The sequence below is a fragment of the Colletotrichum phormii genome (genome assembly GCF_030913505.1).
Source record: "Colletotrichum phormii strain CBS 102054 chromosome Unknown BDP81scaffold_3, whole genome shotgun sequence".
Classification (NCBI taxonomy): Eukaryota; Fungi; Ascomycota; class Sordariomycetes; order Glomerellales; family Glomerellaceae; genus Colletotrichum; species Colletotrichum phormii.
This window is the reverse complement of record NW_026851445.1, coordinates 1,688,010-1,707,860: the sequence shown is the minus strand read 5'-3', so window position 1 is coordinate 1,707,860 and position 19,851 is coordinate 1,688,010. Positions and strand designations below refer to the sequence as shown.

General features: G+C 54.3%; 4 protein-coding genes across 4 annotated transcripts; 2 read left to right on the top strand and 2 right to left on the bottom strand.

Annotated features, from left to right (window-relative positions):
- Nucleotides 1-1,991: 1,991 nt before the first annotated feature.
- BDP81DRAFT_311045 (importin-beta domain-containing protein) lies at nucleotides 1,992-5,778 on the top strand (the record flags this gene model as incomplete). The annotated part of the gene is made up of 6 exons (XM_060583691.1): nucleotides 1,992-2,081; nucleotides 2,430-2,508; nucleotides 2,613-3,079; nucleotides 3,141-3,325; nucleotides 3,383-5,553; nucleotides 5,606-5,778. The coding sequence occupies 6 exons, from the start codon at nucleotides 1,992-1,994 to the stop codon at nucleotides 5,776-5,778; spliced, it is 3,165 nt and encodes a 1,054-aa protein (XP_060449884.1).
- A 4,069-nt stretch (nucleotides 5,779-9,847) lies between these two features.
- On the top strand, nucleotides 9,848-10,054 carry BDP81DRAFT_282732 (uncharacterized protein; the record flags this gene model as incomplete). The annotated part of the gene is made up of 1 exon (XM_060583012.1): nucleotides 9,848-10,054. A coding segment is annotated over one exon (207 nt), but the record flags the coding sequence as incomplete, so codon positions are not given.
- Nucleotides 10,055-11,233: 1,179 nt separating this feature from the next.
- On the bottom strand, nucleotides 11,234-13,930 carry BDP81DRAFT_310201 (uncharacterized protein; the record flags this gene model as incomplete). Its single annotated transcript, XM_060583619.1, has 2 exons — nucleotides 11,234-13,257; nucleotides 13,306-13,930. The coding sequence occupies 2 exons, from the start codon at nucleotides 13,928-13,930 to the stop codon at nucleotides 11,234-11,236; spliced, it is 2,649 nt and encodes an 882-aa protein (XP_060449882.1).
- Nucleotides 13,931-17,104: 3,174 nt separating this feature from the next.
- BDP81DRAFT_458111 (sulfate adenylyltransferase) lies at nucleotides 17,105-19,255 on the bottom strand (the record flags this gene model as incomplete). The annotated part of the gene is made up of 5 exons (XM_060593372.1): nucleotides 17,105-18,300; nucleotides 18,373-18,521; nucleotides 18,575-18,757; nucleotides 18,823-18,850; nucleotides 19,087-19,255. 5 exons carry the CDS (start codon nucleotides 19,253-19,255, stop codon nucleotides 17,105-17,107), a joined length of 1,725 nt encoding a protein of 574 aa, XP_060449881.1.
- Between the last annotated feature and the right edge of the window lie 596 nt (nucleotides 19,256-19,851).

The following is a 19,851-nucleotide window of genomic DNA, read 5'->3' as shown; positions in this document are numbered from 1 at the left end:
CACCTCGGCTTAGGTAATGGTCTAAGTAGTGTCTGAGGGGCACAACGTACCTACGGAACGCACTCCTAGACTGTTAGTTCTTCTGCTCCCGTGGGGACACCTCGTGGTACCTCACTTGGCGACATCCAGTTGCGACAATCAAGAAGGGAGCAAACATTCTCCAGCAACCCAAGGCACAAGTTGGTGAATGTGGGTAAAGCTGAGCTACTGTACGAATACCTACACACCTAATAAAGGTCCAGCACGAATAAGTTGGGTGGGAAGGAGGGCAGTGTGAGGGTAGCATCAACCCATTCCGTGGATTTCGTGTTAGCAGCCGGTCTCCTGCTTGCTTGGACTTGCAAAGGACGATATTCCCACACAGACACACACCTTTTCCTGCCGCTCCCTATTTCCCTGAGACTCGGTAGCAATCCCCATGGGATCTTGTTCTAAAGAGGAAAAATGGGAAAATACCAAAACAAGCAACAGCACGGTATCGTGACACGAGGGTTTACTGGTCTTGGGATGATGGGTGAGGAGTATCGTCTCATCCAACCCCCCCGACGTCTCTTGTCGTGCGTGATGAGAGCATTGCCAGATGGCATCCATCGCCTTGAACTGTTAGGTTGGTTCATGTTTAGACGGCACAATAGTGACACAGCGCGAAGTGCCCTCTACGTCAACTATAGACACAGTGGGAGCGCATTGCGCGCTCTGAGGCCTGAGGTTGGGGATCCTGAATCCGTCGCAACCATGAGAATAGAGGTTCACGGTCCACCGCATTCCAGCCTAGCCGTGACTGTCATTGCCGTCTGACACCATCAAGGCGAAAGGAAAATAAAGGGTCAGTATTGCTTTTTGGGAAGTAACCCAGAAAGGTGGAAGTCATCAGGCAGAAAACCTGGCAATGCCTTAACAGACTCTTTCCCCGTAGGCAGGCACCAACTTGCCGCATTACAAAGTTGGAGAGACTTTCAGTACAGGAGGCATTGTCCATTGTTGTGATCTTTCCGAGCTGGAGAAACCCGCCGGTAGCCAATCATCTCGAGCGTCTACACCTTGGACTTGTAGGTACCTTTCGAAGCCGCGCCGTCTCATCAGACACGTACATCAGACACACACACAGACATTTCTTTCTTCCCAAGACAGAACAACAGACAGACAGACAGAAAGCCAAAAGTCAAAGACAAACAAACAGCTACAAACTCGCCCGAGTCTTCATTCCCTGCCCGCCTTAGGTTAGTTACCTGAGTTAAGGTAGCCCGCCCCTGCCCAGAAGAAGCCAATCCGACGCCTTCGCACCAACAACAACCCGCTACACGTCAGGCCAGAACAGGTAAGCTCATTCAATGCCTTAGCAATACCGTATGGAACTTGAAAGCATCCAGCAGTACGGAGTACTTGTCTCTACCCCAAGATCCCGGTGCGACACGAGGTACCCAGCCAAGCCTAAGGTAGCCGGTGGAAGGTACCTCTGGACTTTGGTTCCTGTCCCCTTCTTTCCTTTCCCTTTTCCTACTAGACCCTTCATTACTCCCCTACCCCCTACCACATACATTTCAGCCAACTTTCCTTACCGTCCGTCCAGTCAGTCAGTCATTCAGCACCTACTCACCTCAGACCGTCGACCCTTGCGTTTTTGGCTTCCCGTGGTTCCTTGACCTGACTTACCTAGCCTTCATTCGCACGCAGCAAGCCCAGCCCAGCCCAGCCCAGCGAGCGCACACGCAACACGCAGTACCTTACGCAGTACGCAGCAGCCCAGTACATACCTTAACGCAGCGACGCCCACACCCACACCGCACCGCACACACGCACGCACACTTCCACTTCCAGTACCTTACGCCCACACACGCCGTACCGTACCGCCGTCGCCGTGGCATGCCCCGCCATTTCGAGGCAACACAGTCGACCCGCCCAAAATTTTGTCTTCACCACCCGCACCGCTTTCCTTCCTCTCAACTCCTATCCCGCCTTCGCCTCGACATCACCCCGTCAATTCACCCAAGATGGACACCACGGCGATTCGAGGCCTGCTCGCGGCCAGTTTGGACCCCGATGCCGACACGAGACGGCGGGCTGAGATTCAGCTGAAGCAGGTATGAACACGAGAAACTTGTCTCTTTTTGCCTTTCCCACCCGTCCTCTCCCGCTTTCGCTTCCCAATGCCCCCTTCTCGTGTCCTGAGAGATCCCACCACCCCTCCCCCACGAATGGCCCCTCCATGACTGCGCCAGGGACGATCCGCACTACATCGCACCGCACGCACATATACAGACGTATACAACATGGACGAGATGCATACCTATCGGCAACACACGTCTTTGCACCGTCGCGGGCCTGTTGCCCGCTCCAGATGGCCGGCACCGGGTCTCACGGGGCATAGTCACGGAGTGACCCTTGATGTTGGATTTGCTGGCTAACCTATTTTTTCTCCTGTCACCTAGATCGAAGAGCACCCGGGGTTTATGGACGTTCTCCTCGAGGTCCTTCAGAACGAGCAAGACAACAGTGTGCGACTATCAAGTACGTGGACGCCTCCTCTCGAATCCCGTTGCCCCCCTACCCAACCTTGCTCCCGTATGGCTTCACCCAGCCAAGCAGATATACTAAACGGTCCCTCCTCTTAGCCGTTATCTATATCAAGAACCGCGTAAATCGCGGATGGGAAAAGTCGGACCACAACCCGAATGACACACCAATCGCCGAAGATGAGAAGGCGCGCTTCCGCGACCGCCTGTTGCCCATCATGGCCGCCTCTCAGGGGCTGGTCCGGCAACAGTTGATCCCCGTCCTTCAGCGCATCCTGCATTTCGATTTCCCCGAGAAGTGGCCCAACTTCATGGACTACACCATGCAGCTCCTGAACACGAACGATGCCGCCTCCGTTTTGGCTGGTCTGCAATGTCTTCTCGCCATCTGCCGCGCCTACCGCTTCAAGTCTTCGGACGGCGACAACAGAGTCCACTTCGACAAGATTATCGAGGCCAGCTTCCCCAGACTGTTGGCTATCTGCAACGAGCTCATCGCGCAAGAGAGCGATGAGGCTGGCGAGATGCTTCACTTGGCCCTCAAGGCTTACAAGCACGCGACCTGGGTAAATACAAAGACCTTTTGTTGTGTCTGGCTTTGTATCATTTCGGCTGACACAGTCCTAGCTCGAACTTTCTGCGTTCCTTCGCGCCCAGCAAACCAACTTTGGCTGGTGCACCGTTTTCCTCCAGACCGTCTCAAAGACTATTCCTGCCAGCGCCATGGCCGACGATTCATACGAGCGTGAAAAGCACCACTGGTGGAAGGCTAAGAAGTGGGCGTACTTCAACTTGAACAGGCTGTTCATCAGGTAATATTTGGCTCACAATTCTTTTAATACGCCAAGGGCTGGCTAACATCGTAATAGACACGGCAACCCCCAATCTGTCACCAACACAAAGGACGAGGACGCCGTTCGTTTTGCCAAGGAGTTCTCCGCCACGATTGCGCCCGAGATCCTCAAGCACTACTTGGCCGAGATCGAGAAATGGGTTGCGAAGACGGCCTGGCTCAGCAGACCCTGTCTGTCATACACTTTGGTTTTCCTCGACGAGTCGGTACGCCCCAAGGAGATGTGGAACCACCTGAAGCCTCACCTGCAGAACCTGGTGATGCACTTCGTATTCCCCGTTCTTTGCCTGTCCGAGGAGGATATCGAGAAGTTCGAGGACGAGCCCGATGAATACCTCCACAGGAAGCTCAACTTTTACGAAGAGGCCTCGGCCCCCGATGTTGCGGCAACCAACTTCCTCGTCGGCCTGACGAAGAACCGAAGAAAGCAGACGTTTGAGATCCTCAAGTTTGTCAACGCGGTGGTCAACGAGTACGAGCAGGCGCCGGAGGACAAGAAGAACCACATCGCCAAGGAGGGTGCTCTGAGAATGATTGGCACGTTGGCGCCGGTCATCCTGGGCAAGAAGAGCCCCATCGCCGACCAAGTCGAGTACTTCCTCGTCCGCTACGTTTTCCCCGAATTCACGAGCCAGCAGGGATATCTGCGCGCGCGGGCTTGCGACACCATCGAGAAGTTCGAGCAGCTCAACTTCCAGGACCAGAACAACCTCCTCACCATCTACCGTCACATCCTCGACTGCATGGCAGACGTCGCGCTGCCTGTGCGTGTCACTGCCGCACTTGCCCTGCAGCCTCTTATTAGACACGACATCATTCGCACCAGCATGCAGCAGAGCATCCCTACCATCATGCAGCAGCTGCTCAAGCTTGCCAACGAGGCCGATATCGATGCCCTTGCCAACGTTATGGAGGATTTCGTCGAGGTCTTTGCCACCGAGCTGACGCCATTCGCTGTTGCCCTCAGCGAGCAGTTGAGAGACACCTACCTCCGTATCGTCCGTGAGGTTCTGGACAAGAACAAGGACAATGGTGAGGATGAGTTTGGCGACTACCTCGACGAGAAGAGCATCACTGCTCTCGGTGTCCTTCAAACCATTGGCACTCTCATTCTCACCCTCGAGAGCACTCCCGACGTTCTGCTTCACATTGAGGCTGTCCTCATGCCTGTCATTCAAGTCACTCTTGAGAACAAGCTGTACGACCTGTACAACGAAGTCTTCGAGATCATTGACAGCTGCACATTTGCTGCCAAGGGCATCTCCCCCACCATGTGGCAGGCTTTCGAGCTCATTCACGCCACCTTCAAGGCTGGCGCCGAGCTCTACCTGGAGGACATGCTGCCTGCTCTGGACAACTTCGTTCAGTACGGTGCTGGCCAGCTGGTGCAGAAGCCCGAGTACATTGAGGCTCTCTTCTCCATGATTCAAGATATGTTCAACGACAACAAGGTTGGAGGCGTCGACAGAATCTGTGCTTGCAAGTTGGCTGAGGCTATGATGCTGAACCTCCGTGGCAACATTGACAACTACGTCTTGCGTTTCATCGAGTTCGCCATGACTGTCCTCACTGCTCAGGATGTCAAGGTCAAGGCTTACAAGATCCACCTTATGGAGCTGGTCATCAACTCTATCCACTACAACCCCATTCTCACTCTCCACATCCTCGAGACTAAGGGCTGGACGAACCGATTCTTCAGCTTGTGGTTCGGTAGCATGTCCAACTTCACCAGGGTGCACGACAAGAAGCTTTGCATCGTCGCAATTGCGGCTCTGCTCAGCCTCAAGGCCGACCAGGTCCCTCAGAGCATTGCTGTCGGATGGCCTCGCTTGCTGCAGGGCGTAACCGAGTTGTTCAAGACGTTGCCTGCCGCTATGAAGAACCGCGAGGAGGCACTTCGGGATGACTACCACCTTGACGCAGGCACCTACGACTATGGCGAAGAGGATGAGTGGGCTGAGGATGAGGCCAACTGGAACGTCGAGGACGAGCCCGAGGAGGAGGAGACCAACGAAAGCCGCGATGAGAGCACCGCGTACCTCGAGTTCTTGAACGAGGAGGCGCAAAAGTTCAGCCGAGGCGTTGACGACATTGAGTCCGAGGACGACCTTGGAGAGGACAGCGTTCTGCTGGAGTCTCCCCTGGACAAGGTGGACCCCTACCAACTTTTCAGTGCGACTTTGATAAGTAAGTTCCAGACTTTGCCGTTTTGCTTGAACAGAGGCTAACCCCCGAGCAGAGATGGAAGAGGAGCAACCTCAATTCTACCAGTCCCTTGCGTCACATCTCACCGCCGAGGACCAGGCCGCCCTGCAGGGCGTCATGCAAAAGGCGACCGAGAACGCCCAGGCTGCCCAACTGGCTCTTGCTCAGCAACAAGGTGCCGCCCCTATCAACGGTAGCGCTAGCTAAGAGCCCTACCGAAGATTTCATCGATGACCGAGCCGGGCCCCTCATCCCGCTGTGAGGATCGTGTCAAGAGTATAGTGATCTTTGACCGCCCCAGCTCAGAACTTATGAGGGAGACGCGAGATGATCCGAAGAGCCACCGCCGCAATGCAAAGTCGGTGGATAAGGCTCGAAGCTGCCAACTGTCGATGTAGACGAGCGGCTGCAGGAAAGACTGACGAGGCAAAGATTTACGATTACCCCATTCCTAAAAGATTACAAGAGGTCCAAAAGGAAGAAGATCTTCAAGAGCATTAGAGCGTGCAAACGATGGCCGGAGGCCAGCTGGATATGAGAGGGAGATGTATGGAAAGACTGAGTGGGTCCCCCGCAAAAAAAAACACAGCCTCCCCTGTCGTCGGCAGTTGTGGAGGAGGGAGTAGGAAGGGGGGAAGACGGGACTTGTTGTTGTTTCTGCTCGGATTTTCAATGGGCGTCACAGAGGGTGTTCCGATTGTCGTCGTCATGGCCGTCTTTTTATTTTAAACCGGCGGCAGGCATAGCATCGTACGGGGGGCCCGCGTGTTGTGTGGATGTATAGCTCATGATGCCCCAGGTCGTAAGTAGTTAAAAATTCCCCCAAAACCCTCCAACAATTCAAAAATCATTTCAACACTTCTTGGTCCTTTGGGTCCTTGTTCTACTCGAGTGATAGGGACGTGAAGAATTGTTTATGACTGCTTAGAAGTTCCATGCCACATCCTGATTCCGAGTCCCTTCCTTCCGATGCCGCCCCGTTGCCTCGACGGATTGGCCCAAGCCAATGATACTGAAATGCACATGGCTTGTATGTTGAAGAAGGAGGGCTAGTGACACGACAGGGAAGACGGCGGCTTACCCATGTGGATCAAGATATCTTGCTCTTTTGGTAGCCAGGCCATGTCCGTGCCTGTCTACCCTTACATCCCGTCTAGGACTGTCGCTTTCTGCTGCGAGGTAGGTAGGCGGTCATGCAACTGATGAGGGTATGTTCATAGCGGCCCACCTTGCAAAGGTACGTGATTTACTTTTTTGTGTGGACATCGACCAACTCAACCTGTTGCGTCGGCTTGGGACAACATCACCAACCAACCAAGTGAGAAAAAAATGCAAAAATAAAAATACATGCAACACCAGGCATTCGCCAGTCGTCACCGACCTGACTACTACTCTGGCCCTCACTGGCTTGTCTATGGGAGAGCGGACGGGATCCCGAATTCTCCAGTGGGTATGGTCGCATGTGTTGGATAAGGTGGTGGGGGATGATTATGGAGGGAGAGGCGGCTGGGTAGGGATGTTTATGCCTCTGCTGGCCTGTCATCAATTGTGGGTTCCTTGAAAATCGAACATCAATCTGTATTGAATTTCTCTCTGAGCAAAGGGAAAAGAATCCGAATTGGTGGTGCGATGAAGTGAAGGGTGTCGGACAAAGACGTGAAGATAGGATATTCCACGTTATTAACTTGCGTGCCATCAAGTTAAAGCCGTCATACGCCTTTCAAACCTTGTCCCAAGGCCGTTTTGCACTTTGAGTAATAAGTGAGAACAGTCCGAATATATTATCGCTGTTGTCGTTGAACTTGCCTGGTAGTCAGTCGTACCAGTGTTCTGCCCACGATGAATGGCCCCCCTTTTCACCCTGGCCATGGGAGTAATAGGAAACCTTGCGAAGGGCGCGATACTTCTGAAGGAAATGACCTTGAAAAAATTCTTCCAACTACCAATCCTCAGAAGGTAAGATAGGAGGCCTTGAGACTGAGGGAACGGGCACCTTGGTCTTACTCAGGGTGCCAAGTCACTTTAGTGTGAAGTTTACCAAGTTTGAGAAGCAACTCAGTCGCTAATAACTTCCATGCGTCTCTACATCCAGATACCTCGAAGATACCGGATCCTATTTGAACCATAGCCCAAGAGAATTGCCCACAACTGATTGCCCTACAGTAGAAGGTTATAAATCCCCTCTGCCTCTCCGTCTTCTTCCGTCTCGCCAACTTTGCCTTCCAGCACAAGTCACACAAGCGAAAACAAGACTGACCACTCTCCCTCGCGGAAGGCACGTAAAAAGCTGGGTATAAATCACGATTCATTCTCGCTTCCCTCATCGAACGTGCCACCTTCCACACCAATAAAGTCAACCACGCTTGGGGTTCTACTTGCCTCATCATAATACTCTTACATTTACAGCTTAGAATCATTCAACAAGACGACAGGCACAGTTTCTGACGAACAACAAGTTTTGCGGCTTGATCGCTCGCGGCTCAACACGTCTTCGGCTACGCTCCATCTCTCTGGCACTCGGAACTGAGATCCTGCAAACTATCAACGCATCGAAGCGTGTTCCGGGAAATACCACACTACCTGCCATTTCCAAGATAGGAAGCCCCCGATTGCTATGATTCGAAATTGGTCCTTCCTAAAAGCTTTCGAAAGGCAAGCTGAGCCGGAAAACGCTCCTTCTTCTTCTTCTTCTTCTTCTTCTTCTTCAGGTTTCGGCCCTCCTCCTTCTGCCTTTTCTCGGCCTTCGAACGTTGCGACTTATCCATCCCCAATCCATCTTCCTCATCTAAACATGAGTACGTCAGCGCCTGCAGAGATGTCTTCCCAGCAGAGCCAGGCCAAACCGGTGACGCCGCCGACGACATTGACGGCACCTCCTCCGGTTGTGGGACCTTCGCCTTCAACTTCGTTCTTCGCGACTGCTGAATTTCAGGCAATCTCACCCTTGGCACCCGCTGTCAAGGGAACGCCGCAGCCGGCTGTCCCTTCCCAATCCGCTTCTGTTGACCAAGTGACAGCCAAACCAAGCAAGAGTGCTAACACCAACGACTCGCCTCGGGCGACTGCAACTTCACAGCAGCACCCTCCGGCACAAGTTCCTACTCAGAAGGAAGCGACTTCTTCCTTGAAGTCCGCCATGATGCCGGCAAATGGAAGACCCAAGCCATACAAGGGTGAGAAGTTCGATGGTTGGAAGAGATGGGCCAGGCGCCAGAAAGATCCCAGCTATGAACGCTACCCAGCCTCAAGCAAGGTTGTCGACACTCACATTTCCGCTGTCCTTTGGGACTCGGATAAGAAGAAGCCAAACGCACTCAGTGAGCAGAGAGCGTATGGCGACTTCATGAAGGACTGGAAGGCAACCCAGTACAAGCAACGGCCCCCTTCGGCGCCGCTGATGGAGTCGATCCGACTTATCAACAGTCTCAGACTACCGCAGGATATCGTCACCATGCTCGAGATTGCTGGCTGGGACGCGACCAAATGCTGCAATCCGACATTGCCACACTCTGAGAAGAAGAAGCAGCCTGCCAGAGGGTCGCCCAGTTTGAAGCGTTCCTCTGAGAAATTGGAATCCAAGTCGGATAACAATGCGGAGGTGGTTCTGGCTGAAGCCAAGCAGCAAAAGAGGGGATATCCCTTTGATAACGCGATCTCCTTGCTCGAGGATCCCGAAGATGAGGATGTTCAGCCCTCCGGTCAATCTACTCGGCAGGCTTCATCTTCTGCGGAAGCTGCAATCGCCAGTCCCAAGAAGGCCTTGCCGCTGCTAGCCACTTTACAGCCACCAAAGCCCCCCAGGGTCATTGCCAGCCAGAACGGGGAGTCAGCGGCCGAGTCGTCGGCCGGTCTTTATCTCCAAGGCATGCCCGATACCGAACCTGAACAGGCTTCAAAGATCGATGGCGTCGCCAAGTCCGCCGAACAGCTGACGAACGAGACGAAGTCAACTAAATCGATCAATCAAGACGTCAGACTCTTGTCCAACAAGCCCCAAAGTCCGTCATCGTCCTCCTCTAAGAGAGGGAAGCGAGTTTCTACGAAGGACCTTCGACGAGGCCTGCACAAAGTCAAGAAGCTGGCTGCTCTTTCGGGTAACCATACTACTCAACTTCAAGACCAAGGCGGTCAGCTCCTCGCCCAGACACAGAAACTCGACAACCTTGAGCGGGCTACTGGAGACCAGGCCAACAATATCTACAAACTCGCCATGGAATTGGAGGCGCACACAGCTTTCCTCAAGAAACAAAATTCCGCGATGACCCAGCTCCGCAACGACAACCAGGCCCTCCGTACATGTCTCCAGGACGTGCTCTTCCCCCTCGCCCGGGCTGCCAATGCCATGCAAAAGTCGACCAAGAAGGACAAGAGAACGCTCGAGTCGAATGCGAAGAGAGCCTATAAGGAATTGAAAGAGTTCGAGGCTGCGGGCAGGAACGCCGAGGCTGTGAAACGAGGTACCCGGAATCTCGGTCAGGTTCTGGGGGCTTCCCAGGGCGATAGAATGGAAGTGGATTGACAGCATCTTTGATTTGAGCTTGGACACGCTGGCGGAAACAACCTGGTGTCAAGGGAGGAGTGATTTTGCTGCGGGATGGATTTGAAGCATGGAGCGCATTTGGAGAGTGCCTCCTTACATGGGAGGGCGAACTATCACCATCATCTCTTTGGGTCATCAACAACATCTAAGTGAGGAGATATTTCCAATACCAGCGGGAGAGCTGAATTCAGCATTATAGATAAACCCGTACGCATCTCTGCTTTCTCGGTAAATCAAATACAGCGATTGATTACATGATTCGTATCCTCTCCTCCTTGCTCTGGGATCATAAGTCAGTGGAGTGACTGGCCGACGGCGTAACCAAAGCCAACGGGCCGATGAAGAGACCAAGGGCGACGAGGGCGGGGATACTTGCTTGGGAAGCCTTCACTCGCAAAGAAGACAGCACATACATCACAACGGCTGGGAACAAGTAGAATCGCGCATATCAACAAGACATAATTATGGGCCTTGGAAACGTTGAATTTTGAGTAGAGGTAAGTTTGAGGTAAGAACCAACCAAGCCTGACCTCTCGCCTTATGACAGCGATGAAAAAATAAAACCCAAGACTCCATGACAATGCAAGCTGGAAAAAAAAAAAGATTGAAAAGGCCATGGAGACGCATGCCAATTTCGCGCGCTCTCGCAACAGGCGGACAACCTCGCGATCGACCAAAATGAGCAACTTCAAGTAGACCTCTAACGCATGCGATGATGATTTCTGCGTTTGGGAACGTCGTACCCATCCTTCCGGGGATCATTCGTCAGAGAATGGAAGAACAAGATGCCAATGTTCCCGTCCATACTTTCTTCCACCCCTTCCACCCTTCGACAAACCTCCATTTGTCCCGCCCCCTATTCCGTTGGTCATCGCATCGACATCCGTCCCAACTCGAATGGCAGGCCAACACTACAGCTTTCATCGCATAATTCCACCTTGGTATTTTCAAAACAACCATAAACTTTCGTGACTCTGACATCATTTCGTTTCATCTTTCAGACAGAACCCCCTTCCGTAAACAAGCTTCTGGCTCACTGACAGCAAAACCAACATGGAAGCAAAAAAAATCGAATCAAAAAACAAAATCGCATTTCATTATTTTTTCCATGTATCGTAGAGTTCAGTTTTCCTCGTCATCTTCCTCAATCGGCGCCGGTGTCCGTCGCTCTGTACGTCTCTTGGGTCGTCGATGGCGTGAACTGCTAATGTTACTCGCCGAATCGTCGGGGGCCAGCTCAAAGTCGTCGCCTCCCCATTCGCTGTCGCTGTTGGCGTCATAGTCGCCTTGCGCCCAGCTGGGCCGCTCGTAGCCTGACGACTGTGAGTTGCCGGAGCTCGGATTAGGCAGGACATCGATCCGCCGGCGGCTTTGAAGGCTATGCATCAATCCTGCTCCGCGGTTGCGCAATCCCGTCCGGACAACTTCGGCCCTGAGGTGAAGGGCTTCGAACGCATCCTCCAACGCCTCCATACCCTGGTAGATTTCTCGCTCTACCTCTGCCAAGACGGCCATCTCCATCTCCTCGTCTCGTGATACTGCCTGCTTGTTGGCCGCCGCGGATGATGCATTGCTCACAAAGGACGCAGGGGTAGCGCCGCGTGAGTAGGCAGAGAATGGTGTAGTGTTGCGGGATGCCGAGAAGCCTGGAGTTCCTCGCACACTGGGGCTCATAGTCCCTGGCCGAGAGGGGTAGTAACCACTTGCAGGGGTGGCACCACGGGATTCGGCCGTGGGAGTGTCGTCGCCATCAGCCCCAGACCAGAGGAAGCCATCGAATCGTCCAGAAGTCAAGATCTCCCATTCTTGCGTGTTGATGTCGGACATTGTGACAAGGAGATCGTGGGTGTGGGGGTTCTTGACGAGATACATGGCAACCTCTGCGTCTCGGGGTACTTGTTGCAGTCTGTAAAGACGTTGTAGAGCCAAGCCGGCTCTGACAAGGAGATCTGGGCGGGCGCGATGCAATGGTGTAGGAGCCCTTGTCGCCGGCTTCGGGTGGTTAGAGCCAGCCAGAATCGCGTTAAAATACGGCTGATCCTCAGGGTCCATGTTTGTAAGGATGGCAAACGTGAGTGTCTCGTCGTCGACATCCTGAGGCGGCGGCGCGGTGGTCTCGCCGCAGGTGTTGAGCCACTTGTCCACGGCTCCCCTGACTTTCTTAGACTGTCTGAGGTAGTGCTCACGGAACTCCTCGGCAATATCAGGATCGATCTTGACTGGTGAGTCGGGCCGCGGTGGCAGCTCTGCTGACACTTCTGCGGCATTGGATCCCAAGCTGGCCAGGTCAAACGGCGGCCACTGTGGAAGATCAATGCGACCACTAACCCATTCGAGGACCTCTCCCCAGCCGAGGCCACGATGTTGAATATCGGGGCCTCTCTCACATACCACACAAGTGCATCCGTGCTCAGGAAGCTCTCTGGAAAAGACGTTTTCAAGGCGGTCTAGAAGACGGCGGGCTACTGATCGATGACCAGTTGCAACTGCTACGGAGCCGTTGCGGTTGAGAACCGAGTTATACTGGTCCAGGAGGTTGAAAAAGGGTGCGAATAGAGTCTGCGGGCCAACCAGGGGCGGGTTAGATGGCCGGGCGCCATTCTGGCGAGGCAGAACAGAGAGAAACGTTTTCGGAATAGACTGGATCAGGCCGCCGTTCTGTAAGAGGTAGTCCACCCGTGGTGCTTCCTGCACATCCAACGCTGGAGGTGGTGGCGGGGGAGGGGGAGGCCCCGTTGGAGGAGGCATATCAGTCATTGGAGTGGCCGATGGTGTGATGTCGTTCTCGGGGTAGACCTGTGGAGGAGGCCCCGGAGGCTTGTCGCTCATAGCGAAAGGCGGTGGGAATGGTGGTGCTTGCGTGGGGGTTCTAGGAGATGAGTCCTGCAGACTTTCTGGAGATGAGTCGCCATCGTGATACTCTGGGCGCCGGCTTTTCTTGCTCGAAGAGCTTCGCTTCGAGGAAGATCTGGAAGTGCTCGGCTTGATGTTCAAGCTTTCCTGCACACCGGGTGGAAACGCCGGCGACTTTACGTACGTTGCCTGACTGCTAGTCTTCGACTTGAAGCTCACCCGGGACTTATCGTCGGCTCTGGAGCCGGACCTCGACAGACCGCTGAGACGTGAGCTCGGCCTGTCGTCCCGATCTCTCTTGGATGTCTCACCACTCAGTCTCGAGCTCGAACGCTCCTCACGCACCTTCTTTGAGGACTCCTCGGGCGTGGCGGATCGTCTCTTGCCCGACAAGTCGGTCTCGGGCGGACTAGGCGGCCTCGACTCCTTCTTGGACGAACTTCTGCGCTGCTTCTCGGAGTGATCGACGCTCTGAGATCGCTTGAGCTCGCTGTCGCCCAGATCTGTGGCTTCGGGAGTGAACGGATCGGCCCTCCTCGTGGCGCCGACGCCTGATCCTGATACATCCTCGCGACTATTGCGGACGGCTTCCTTGCTGTGGGCCTTGCTGAAGGTCGGGTAGGGAAGGGAGATGCGGTCAGTCGACGCCGGACCAGTCAGCGAGGTCCGAGACATTTCGGGAATGAGGTCGGTCATGGAAGAGGAGCGATCGTGGGCGCGGTCTCTCTCTCGGTCGCGGTCTCGTTCTTCGCGGGTGCGGTGACGGCGGTGGGAGTGGGAATGGAGATCACTGCCGAGGCCGCTGCCGTCGGCGATTTTCGATTTTGAGGAGCGGGAGCTCACGCGGTGGGATCGGTGTTCCCTGTCTCCCTTTTCTCTGTCGGTCCTGCTGCTGCGCTCTGATTTGCTTCGGGAGGCCTTCTTCTCGGTCTTTTCACCCTTCTCGGCCTCCTTGCGCGGGCGCATGTCCCCAAAGTCGGGGAGGGGGATTACTCGGCCATCAGCGTCGACATCGACCTCGACGTCACGATCTTGGGAGGACATGGCGGAGCATGGGTGCGTAGCCCGAGAGAGCTAGGCGAGTTGCTGTGCTGCGGGGATTTCTTCGAGCCGTAAGGTAGTAGAGAGGTTGACAGTGACGGTGACGGGGTCGGGTCGAAATGCCGTCGGCGCAGCGAGTAAAAGGCAAAGCACTGTGGTAGTGAGCGACAGCGCAGCTTGCCAAAGAGGGTGGGTAGGAAGGTTTCTGTTCGCCAAAAAGGCAAAGCGGACCGTCGTTCGAGGTTCAGGGTGGAATGGTTCAGTGTTTGAGTTCTTCGTTCTTCGTTCTTCGTTCTTCGTTGTCGAGAAAGCCTGGCGGGAAGAAGGAAGAGGGAACCGAAGCAGGCAGGACCTGGTCTGGGGTTTTGCTCACCGACCCTCGTCGTCTTGAGCAAGAGGGCGGGAGTTGTCACAAAACTGGGGAATTTCTGGAAAAATGCGCACCCCTGACTTGGACCGAACGGTAAGGTGGCGGGGGAAGAATCCGTTTGGCCCGCCGTTTGCTGCGTCTAATGTTTGGAGCGTCACGAATGGGGTTTAACTTTTCGAGTTGTCGTAGTTGTCGTCTTCGTCGGGTCGTGGGAAAATGGGAAATGATGCAAGAAGGACGAGAGAAGTAAGTGACGAGACGGAAGATGGATGCCCCCAACCGAGGGAGTGAATGAGTGAGGTGCACCTTCACAGTCATGGGCAGGCCAAGGCCAGGCGGGAGGGATGAGTCTAAGGTAGTGTACAGAGTAGGTACTCCGTACAGGTGTGTGGGAGACGGGAGTGGAAAGACGGGCGGTTGCAAGCAGTTGACGAGCAACGCAGCCGAATGTGATTCGATCAGAGGGGGAGCACCACCCCTGTAAGGCGTTGGAGGGAACTAACTGGGCGGGTTGGTTGGCACGTTGGTACTTTGGGTACAGGTATCCGTAGGCTGGCTGGCTGGGCGGCCCACACTTGAGAGGCAGGTACCTTTCCACCGTCTTTACCCTACCTTAGGTAGGGAGTACTGCATCTATGGATATTGGATCCGTACGCTACCGCTTCTTGCGTGCCTCACAGAGTAAAAGCAAAGGAGGGGGTGGAGAAGAATAACGGGGAAATAGATGTCCAGGGAAGGCTGGCGAAGAGTGAATCAGAGCAGGCGGTGACACATGTCCTTCTGCAACGCATTATTCAGTACGGATGTCTAGACGGAAGTGTTGATTGAATGAGTGATTTGGTGAGAGAGAGGAGCACGACGAGGTAGACCTGTGGCCAGAACCTGACGTGGCACCGGGCTGAGTTGCAACGCAGTTGCGCAATGATACCGTGGGAAGTCCCTTGGGATCCACAACGGGCACTGCCAGAAGCTCGGGCCACACCCACCACCACACATCCTGCCGTCAGACAACGTTTCTTCACACGGTGTACAGCAAGCGTGTGAAACGGTTTAAAAAAAAAAAAAAAACCACCGTTTCAAAAGCTAGCGAGAGCTTGATATCGCACGGTGTGACATCCTCTTCAATTTCGCACCATCAGCTCCCAAGGATTTTTAAACACCGGACATGATCTGCCTACCTTACTTTAGCACCTTGAATACATAGACCAGCACGTTCCTCAAGGATTTTGGCGTCGCGCCTGACGTGCCTGGCTCATCCAGACTAGATAAACCAAAGGCGGCTGCACTGTCTCGGGCCAAGCACTGCTCGAATGTCCAACCACTCTCTCTACCTAAGTCGCCCGTCATACATAATCTCGGATAACCTCGAGCAAGAATGGTCAAAACGGGACCCTATCAACCGATTTTGTCTCGAGGCACCTCGCCTTCCTCCCGTCATGACTGTCTCTCGCTTCGCATTTCGAAAAGGCAAACGATCAAGTTCATAGTACGGGTACAAAAAGCCGCAGTCGCAGTCACAGTGCCCCCCCCCCATGAGAGAGACAAAACTGCCTCACATTGAAATGCCCATGTCTCACGTACCTGACTAGACCTACACATGTAGATACTTCCTGACCTTACATTTGGCACCAACACATGATGCACGCACTAGGTAGGTTCGCTACACTTCCCATCAAATAAACTCGACGAACCAACCTCACCTCCAAACACCCCATCTTACACACTCTCAAGTACCTACCTACAGTACAGAGTGAAATACCTTACTTCCCAAAATAAACCCATCCTGGCCCAACCTTACCCCTCCCATCTTGAACCCTCCAATCTAATCCACCTCGACCATGTGTTGATACCCTCCCCCTTGCCCCGAATGCGCGCGAACCCGGCCGTCCATCGGGCACCAACAAAACGAACCGCTGCCAATCACCGCCCCGCCCAGCGCTAAGCGCCCGGGCCATGCATCTCGTGCGCACCACCATCATTATCAACCAACCCACCATCACCTGTATTGTATGCCATTATCCGAGGGTTGTTCGAAGTCCTAGGTAAGGTAAAGTACAACCACTGGTCAAAAGTCTGGTCACACCGTTAAGGACCTACCACCAAAACCCCGAAAGCTCAAGATAAGCTTATTATTTATATTTTCATAAATAGTCTATTATCGCCTATATATACTACAATATCGGGATAATATATGCTCGTAACACATATTTATCGTTAAAAACGGGGACCTTTTTTGGTGGTGGCTTAATGGTGTGACCAGACTTTTGACTAGGCATTGTAGGTGTAAGTAGCTACTTGATCTCGACTGATTGTGTTTCCTGTAAGCATATCTCATCTGCAACCATCACGTTGGATATTTCCTCGTTTCACCACCACAGCTATCTGGTATCGATCCCACGGAGCAGTATCATTCCAATGTCGTTCCATTCCATTCAGCTATACTTCGGAGAACAGTGCTATCCAAAAGACACAGATAACCCCTACACCCCCTAGCCAACTATATGATGCTATGTAAAACCATCTCTTGTGTAAAATAACTCGTAAAAATCATCAAACAACTTTTCTTATCCCAAGGTTGTCTTTGAAGGTCTCAACTCCGATATATATATCCATCCACCCGAATTTTTTTGCGCTTTGAGAAGAGGGGGTCTACGCGCATTTACGCTCTATGCCGTATAAATCACAACTTATATCGCTCTGTAAAATGTCTGTAAGAGTAAGAAAAACATTTACAAACGGTCCAGGAGACCCTGACTCTCGAGGAGCAGGACAATCTGGTGGACAATGGAGCGGACCGTCTGCTGCTCGAGGTTGACGACGAGGTCAGCCTTGGCGGGCGCCTCGTACGGGTCGTCGACACCGGTGAAGCCCTTGATGTCGCCGTTGCGCGCCTTGGCGTAGATGCCGCGCTTGTCCGTCTTCTCGGCGTACTCGAGCGGGGTAGCGACGTGCACGAGGAAGAAGGGGCCGGCCTTCTCGACCAGCTCGCGAGCCTTTTGGCGGGCCTCGTCGAACGGAGCGATGGGGGCGGCGATGACGGCGGCGCCGGCGCGGGTGAGCTCCGAGGCGACGAAGGCGATGCGGCCGACGTTCTTGTCGCGGTCCTCGCGGCTGAAGCCGAGCTCGGAGGAGAGCTCGTGGCGGACCGTCTCGCCGAGGAGGAGCGAGACGGAGCGGCCGCCACCCTGGTTAAGGGTGACCTGGAGAGCCTTTGCGATCTGGTCCTTTCCGCTGTTGAGCAGGCCGGTGAGGAAGATGGTGAAACCCTTTTGGGCGGGGAGGGGGTTCTGCTCGCGCAGGACCTTGACGACCTCGGGGTAGGAGAACCACGCGGGGATCTCCTTGCCGGTCTTGAGGCGGTTGCGGAGCTCAGTGCCGGAGATGTTGGCGGTGTGGGTGCCGGGGGCGATCTCGTTGGCGGGCTGGTACTCGTCGCGGTCGGGGATGTAAATCATCTCCTGGAACTCGACCATGGTGATGCCGAGCTCGTCAGAGTACTTCTGAACGGCGACCTGGGCGTCGTACGGGCCGTAGTGGTCCTTGCCGTTCTTGTTCTTGCCGGGGCCGGCGTGGTCGCGGCCGACAATGAAGTGCGTGGCGCCGTGGTTCTTGCGGATGATGGCGTGCCAGATGGCCTCGCGGGGGCCACCCATGCGCATGGCCAGGGGCAGCAGGGCCAGGGCGGCCATGCCGTTGGGGTATCTAGGGAGGAGGGCCTTGTAGACACGAACACGGGTGAAGTGGTCAATGTCACCGGGCTTGGTCATGCCGACGACGGGGTGGATGAGGACGTTGGCTTGTTGGGAGCGGGCGGCGCGGACAGTGAGCTCTCTGTGAGCGCGGTGCATGGGGTTGCGAGTCTGGAAAGCGACGACCTTGTTCCAGCCGAGCTTCTCGAAGTGCTGTCTCAACTCGGCGGGAGTGACTTTGGGTACTCGTTAGTCGCGATATTCTGGGCTTGCCACCTTGGTGCGAATCAAGGGCTCGATAGACTTACATCTGAGGTCGAGGAAGTCGTAGTGGGCAAGACGCTGGATAGCCTCGAGCTTACCACCAACGTAGAAGTCGCTGGTGTTGTTGAAGAGGTGCTTCACACCGGGGTGGGTGTCGTCATCGCTGCCAAAGACCTCAATGGCCTCCTTGACTCTAGAGAAACACGTCAGTTCAGGCCAATTCCCAGTAGACATGTTAAAACCTACCTGTCGGGCTTGTAGACATCCTCAACAGTGAGGATAGCCAGGTTGCGGTCGTCTCTGAGGTCGCGGAGGGTGATGCGCGCACCGGGCTTGATGGAGAGGGTGTCGATCTGCTGCTGGGAGACATCGAGGGTGATGGGCATGGAGAAGAGGTTGCCATCAGCGAGACGGTTGTCCTTGACGACTCTGCACCAAGCATGTTAGGAACCAGTATCTTATCAGGAATTTTTTTATTCGCGTCTTCAACGTACCCATTATAGTCCTTCTCGGTCATGAAACCTGTAGAGATGCCACCACAGTCAGTCCCGCTGTTCTCGGGCGAGCAACGTAATCGTGGGGAACTTTGCCCCTCCAAAGAAAAATCATGGCGGGGTCGCTTCCGCAACGCAACCCCACCACCGTCGTCGCGCAACGGATGCAGGAGGGGGGCCAGCCGCCGCCGCCGCCGCCGCCGCCGCCGCAGCAGCAGCAGCCAGCAGGAAGCAGTTGCAGCCCGGACAGTGAACTCGACGTACCTTCGAGGGGAGAGAAGCCACCGTTGAGAATCAGCTCGAGATCGCAGAGGTGGCGCTCGGTCAACAGGAGGGAAGGGAGCTTGTCGGCCTCAGCAAGAAGCTCAGACTGGCGCGGCGCATCGCGCAAGAAAAGGTCCTTGAGGACACCGCCGTGGGGAGAGTTGGCCATTGTGTATTTCTTTGGAGGAAGCGCGAAGCTTTGAAATAGGGAGGGTGTTGTATGGGATTTGTCAAGAGACACACTCTAAACAACGTTCAGAGAGGGAGAGAGGGAACACACAACGAATTGAGCCGGGAGCTTCTCGTTGTAAAGAGAATATTGGGTATAAAGAGGTAGATGGGAGGGGATTCACGGATGAAGTAGAAGAAACAGGAGAACAAGCGGGAGAGAGAGTCTGCCGAGGAGATGGGCGAGGGTAAAGGTGTCTTTTATTTTCCTCAGACACACGGACAGACAGACAGACAGAGAGACAAAGTGAGAGAATTGTTGCTCGTTCCCGGCGTCAAATCGGCCTTGCGTGTGTTGCTGAGGTGCGCTGCTGGTGCTGTACGGATACCCCGTTGTCCAAGGTAAAAATTGGAGGCTGTTTAGTTCAAATGACGTGATCGCTACCTTGCACATGTACCTCCCTTGGCGGCATGCCATGTACTCTTAATTACCAATGTTGGCTCTTTGTAGAGGTGTCAGCCACGACTAAGTCATGTTCGCCACGATAAGTTACCGTAAGGTCCCATCCTATCCCATCCCATTCCGTCCGAAAAGAG